Source organism: Pseudophryne corroboree, chromosome 6, assembly GCF_028390025.1.
Source record: "Pseudophryne corroboree isolate aPseCor3 chromosome 6, aPseCor3.hap2, whole genome shotgun sequence".
NCBI classification, from domain to species: Eukaryota; Metazoa; Chordata; class Amphibia; order Anura; family Myobatrachidae; genus Pseudophryne; species Pseudophryne corroboree.
In genome coordinates, this window is record NC_086449.1 from 24920763 (window position 1) to 24927039 (window position 6277).

General features: G+C 47.3%; 1 protein-coding gene across 1 annotated transcript; it reads right to left on the reverse strand.

Annotated features, from left to right (window-relative positions):
- Positions 1-202: 202 nt before the first annotated feature.
- LOC134935931 (zona pellucida sperm-binding protein 3-like) lies at positions 203-4460 on the reverse strand. The gene is made up of 8 exons (XM_063930783.1): positions 3873-4460; positions 2849-2964; positions 1986-2089; positions 1733-1910; positions 1539-1659; positions 1240-1331; positions 1037-1161; positions 203-466 (listed from the first exon to the last, which is right to left on the reverse strand). The coding sequence occupies exons 1-8, from the start codon at positions 4425-4427 to the stop codon at positions 219-221; spliced, it is 1539 nt and encodes a 512-aa protein (XP_063786853.1). The 5' UTR covers positions 4428-4460; the 3' UTR covers positions 203-218.
- Positions 4461-6277: the final 1817 nt, after the last annotated feature.

Here is a 6277-nt window from a genome sequence, read left to right on the forward strand (position 1 = left end):
GTGCAGAAACACTAGATAAGTCTCAGTCAATGTCATTGATTTGAAGCCCCCAAAATTAGCCCTTTCAGTTTAACATACACAATAAGCAGAGAAGAGCACTGTACAGAACCCAAGACCCACAAGGGGGGGGGGGGGGTTTATACTCACCATTTAGGATCAATGTCTGATTTGTTTTTTGGGGCTATATGAAGACAAGACAAAATTATTTAACGCATCTTTTATTTGCTTACAGCTTCTTGGCGAGACAATCTCCTCAAGACACAATGCCCAACCATCACAAGACCAATAATTACAGCAGCTAAACTGACAGACACAATGGCTACCAACACCCATAGTTCAAGAGGTTTGGATTCTGCAGTCATTCTGGAAGCCTGGATAAGGGTGGAATCAGGGGCTGGGTTAGACTCTGCTCCAATCACCAGAAGAGGCCCAAGTGTGGCCAGTCCATGTTCCTCAGGATAATCAGCTGCAGGGGAGAGGTTAGGCGTTAATACAAGCAATAGACCTTATTGTACAAGACTTTAACAGGACATCTTTTTAGCCAGTGTGACAGATGTTATACCAGGCATGGCTACACTTGCTTGGGACTACACAATACACCTGCATTGGGAATAATGCTAGAAGTACTTTTGGTGCCACCATATGGCCCGATTGCACGTTATTAGGCTCTGCACATAAACTGATGGTGCTATATCCATGCTGGGGTTTAACAGCTATGCAGGAGTTTATTCCTCTTCTCTATTATCTTTGAGCAGGAATCTGGAAAAAGTGGGCATCAAACATGCCTTGACATCTTCTTGCTACAGATATGGCTTCCTCAGGGGAACTTGGACAGCAAGCAGAGGCTCAAACATAAACAAGCACTATCAGTCTTGGCAGCCACCTCTGATATCCAGCAATGCAGTAACACTATGGGCATACATTAACCAGCATCTTACACACAATGATATGGGCTGTGGACAGGACTAGCTGAAGACTATAGTTTATATTATGCCCAGTCATTAGACATGTTTAAGACATCTAAAAAGGAACTCACCAACTTCTCTCTTCCACATTCTTGGTCTTCTAGAGCCTGAGCTCCTACTCTGGCCAGCCGGGGCAACACAGTTCCCAGTGTTACAACATTGGCAGATTCCACTGGAGCCCTCCACAGCAGACCAGCTAAGAGAAATGATGATGTCATGCAGAAGTCTTACTAGGCCAAGACATTTTGCAGGGGATTTATAGAGACAGTCTCACCTGCTAGAGGCTTTGCTGTAGGAACAGGCTTTGTTCAATGGATCTGGTGTCTGAGAAGCTGCAACAGCTCTCAGGTAACAGGTGATATAGATCTAGGACAAAGCAACATTTAGTTTCAGGTTAGACAGAGAAGGGAGTGTTGGGCTTCCAACAGTAATGCCCTTAACAAATTTATACTGGAAAATAACATAACAATTCCAAGAACAAATGTTCCCACAGATCAGTTAAGCCATAACACATTTTAATATGGTGAAGCAAAGTAAGACTGCTGGAATCCGAGTATATGGATGAGTCCTCACCAGAGAGACATCTATCCCAGTGAACCGAAAAGCATCAACCATGAACTGGAGCTGGTTTAGCTGGGACCTTGGGGATATGAAGGTGGAAGAGGAATCTTCTTGCCGACCATCCACCAGGCACCTATAGAGCACATTGGTTATAGGCACAAGTTGGAACCATCAGATAAGCCTCAAAAGTAACCAGTACTACCTACCCATTGTAGGCAATGATGGCATAATTAGGGGTGGACTGGACATCAGGAGACAGCGTGGCCACACAGCTATCCACAAATAGCATCATAGGGGCATGGTTCTGAGTGTCCACAGAGGCCTCTATGTAGAACATGTCCCCCAGCTCAAACACAGAGGAAGGTCTCAGAGCGCTCCAGTCATCTGGAAGGGAATCAGGATTAGAAGAGACCAAAACCAGACCCAGCACCATCATACCCTCTTCCCCACCCTACTCACCCATCATCAGCTGCAAGGAGAAGGACAGCCTCTCTTCTGTCGACACAGTGGTACTGAATGGAACCCATGTTGGTTCGATGGCCTCACTGCTTACATTGCCATATCTACATAGGCAAAAAGACAGTCATAGCACATATTAAGTGACAGAAATCAGGCAGTTGTCCACAATGGGATTGTAGACTTTGGCAAATAAAGCCATTGGGTTCTAGAGCAGTTCTCCACCCACATGAGTTTCATGTTCCGTTACTGGTTGTCATTTTTCACTTTTTTCATATCTTTTCTACATGGTCTGTTCCACCAGTGGCCAGTATTAACGTTATATTTACATATGGTCCAAATGGACATTAAGAGCATTAAAACCCTCACAGAATTCAGTCTGGTGTACCTGTAAAGGCAATCTGGTGTAATGGACCACAGAATGTCTTGGTGCACTACAAAGGAAAGTGTTGATGTCCACAACCAACAGGGAAGCAGTACATACCTGGCTGCAACTATAGAAATGAAGATATTACAGAGATCACATTATGGCCATCACAACCTCCAGGTCACCCTAGCGCCACAGACACCTGTTCAGCATGGAGCATCTGGCTCTATTGACAGCCTGCTGTACATCATGGGGGCCACCATGTTTCTATTGAGCTCATTGCACAGGTATACTCATCCAGATTAGAGACTAAAGCACCCTGCTGGTGGAGAGTTGGTCAGCAATGTGATACTCTACCCCTTTGTGTAGGTAGGCGATTACACTCTATGGTGATGGGGCCAGGCTCTTGGCTGTTGCCTGGAGCGGTGGCCAAGGGTGGGTGGGGTAAGGCATCTCCTTTGCCTCCACCGTTAATCTAACTCTGCTGGTGGGTACTCACCGGGGGTAGTAGCATTGGATGGGAACCACAGCAGGGTTGGATCTTATGATGACAGCATTGCTGGACACTGGACTGTAGACCAGGCTAGTTGTGTAGATCAGCCATTGTGGAGTCACCTGTGGACACAAGTAGTGAGAAGTCTTTTGCTCCCTATTTTGTATCAGTATCTGTGGGAGCACAACAAAGCCCCCTGCGGACTCCGTGGCTCACCACTGGTTCTGTTCCTACTCTGGGTGTGTGGGTCGGCATATCGTCTGTCACTTTGAGCGCTCAGGATTCCGGCATCGGCATGGTGACCACCGGGATCCCAAGCGATGGTCACATTCGGGAACCACTGATACTAAATCAAATGATTTGGGGGGGGGGGGGGGGGGGGGGGATCTGTGTACTAAGCCTTGTAGAGATAAAGCAGATGGAGATAAAGTACAAGACAACTCCTAACTCACTTCAATCCTAGCCTGTAACAAGACAGTACCAGCCAATCCGCTCCTTTCTCTACAAAGGCTTAGTACATAAACTGCATCTCCAAATCTGTCCTGGGAAGTCCAAGCTTTGTAATAATCACCCTAGGTCAGAGGTTCCCAAATGCAGTCCACAAGGCTCCCCAATGGTCATGGTTTAAATGTATCCATGCTTAACCACAGGTGACTTAATTAGCACCTTAGTCAATTTGATTTAACCATCTGTGCCGAGCCATGGATATCCCTAAAACCTGGACTGTTGGGGTGCCTTGAGGACCACATTTGGGAACCTCTGCCCTAGGTGTACCATCATTAGCATATAGGCCTCTACAGTAGGTCTAGTAAAATGACAGGTCCCCAGTGAGGGAGTTCCATTGACTGGAAGATTCTTTAGTTTGCCATTTATCAAAAAGTGTCTCCTCATACATGGGGGCAAAGTGAGGACATAGCTGAATATTGCGCAAAGGTAAGATCTGCCATTGAAGGCTACAGCATATACCTGGACACAGTAGACAAATCAAAATAACATTCCTGGGATAGAGCCAGGTCCTAAATACACTTACTTGTAAGCTGCTCCCACAGTCTTGCACTGCATTCTCAAACACCACCATGGTATCTGTGGTTTGAGGGCCAGGCTCGCAAGCTCCAAGGCTCAGCTCTGCATCTTTCACCAGATTTCCATTTCCATAGAAGTTCCTCATCACAGTCACCACCAACGTGTCCTCACCACACTGCACACTGATCGGAGAGCTCTGGGGTGGTGGCAGCTGTCTAGGCTGAGCAGGCTCCCCACCAAACCTAATAGGTGACCCCCATCCTGATACAGGCAAAGCACCTGATCTGGAAGACCCCAGGCCAGACACAGGCTGAGCACCCCACCTCGGGGATCCCAGGCCAGACACAGGCTGAGCACCCGATCTGGAAGACCCCAGGCCAGACACAGGCTGAGCAGCCCCCACATGAGACCTTCTAGGAGCACCCAGAACAGAGGACTGGTAATGGCTCCACCAACTCTCTGACTGGCGCCTAACCAAGACATGCTCCCCAGCACCAGCAAATCCTGAACTATAAACCAGAGCCACCAGCAGCAGCCACCTCCACCTCACACACATCCTCATTCCACCTGCAGAACAAACAACACAAGGCTAGGAGAGCAGGGATCAGTGATTTATACCCCCCCCCTAGCTGCTAATACCTCCACCTGGGGCATATAATCATCACATTCCTTTGTGCTCAAACACAGGTGATAATTGAGAAGACTGGTTATCTCTGCTAATACAATGTCACTGGCAGTAGTGTGTAATATATTAGTGCAGTGGTTTATAGACTCGGTCCTCAGGACCCCAAACAGTTCATGTTTTCCAGGTCACCTAGCTTGTGCACAGGTGCACTCATTACTCACTGACACATTTTAAAAGATTCTCAGGTGAGCTAATTATTTCACTTGTGATTCTGTGAGGAGACCTGGAAAACATGCACTGTTTGGGGTCCGAGTTTGAGAAACTATGTATTAGTGGTTCTCAACTGCAGTACTCAAGTGCTCCCAACAGGCCATGTTTTGTGGATTTCTTTAGTCATGCTCAGGCCAGTAAATCTATTTTGCAGGGTCAGTAATTATCCCACGTGCTTCCACAGACAGACATTGTGAAAACATGACCTGTCAGGGAAACCTGAGACTTAGGAGGACACCTCCTGCATTAGATGACTATTTAGTTGAGGTTTGATCCCTGACTTACAGACAATTCTGCACTAAGAACATTTTAGCTATGTCCAAAATGTCCTTGCAAAATTTCCCTGATTTTTGGCACTGTCCCAGGGGCTCGTGTGGATTTGGGCGCACCTGAACACCAAAAACGTAGGTGTAAATTTCCTCCATAAATAGGCTTACCATACGATCTCTTTAAACATGGACATTTATGGATTACACAGGTTCTGGGGCTGGCTGACTTCAAGCCTGCAGTTCACCTGTTATTAATCAGCCACAGAACCTGTGTAATCCATGAGTGTCCATGTTTAAAGAGATAATATGGTCAGCCTATCCATAAACATATCCCAGCATGCCCTGACACAGTTTTGCTGTCAGAGAATGCTAAAGCTGTGTCAGGGCATGCTGGGATGTGTAGTTTCTCAACAGCTGGAGAGCCGCAATTTGGACATGCCTGCAATATGCAATGTGTGGCATATGCAGAGATGCAGGTATTGCATACTTACCTACATTCTGGCTGCTCTCTGCGGGAGAGAGCAGCCAGGTCGGCTCAAAGGGCGGGCAGGGGAGGCTGTGACGTCGAGGAGGGGGTGGGCCGGAGGCGGAGAAAGGGCGGAACGGTGGAGGAGCAAGGGCGGGGTAATGATGATGCCTCTTTTAAGCCACGCCCCCGCTCTGTAATGCCGCGATCACCGGCATTACACTGCAGGGGGCGTGGCTATGATGACGCGATTCAGCAAGAATCGCATCATCAACTGCCCGGACCGCCCACTTTACACACTAAGTGGGCGGACGGGCAGGGGGGACCCCACGAATCGGGAGACTTGCCTGCTCTTCCGGGGGGCCGGGAGGGTCACCCGATTTTCGGGAGCCTCCCGGCCATTCCGGGAGAGTAGGTAAGTATGAGGTATTGTAACCCTTGCACCGCTGAGCCTGTTCCAGCACTTTTTGGGCAGGAAACATTCGGGCATCAATATCAGTAATTATTTGTGCAGTGCCCACATTTCCAGGAAATTTTTGTTTTCCAGAAAATACTATAAAATGCTATAGCACTAGTTGGAATAAAAGAATATGTGTGTATATTTATTATTTCCCCCTAACCACTACCAAGTAGTAACCCGCGGCTCTGGCGTCAGCGTTATTACGCTTTTCCAAAAACAGTAAAAGAATGAACGTATTCTACAGAGGTTTTCATTAAAAAAATAAAAATCTGCAACTGAAAAGGGAAATGAATTTCTATTTGTTTACGAGTGTAACTGAAAC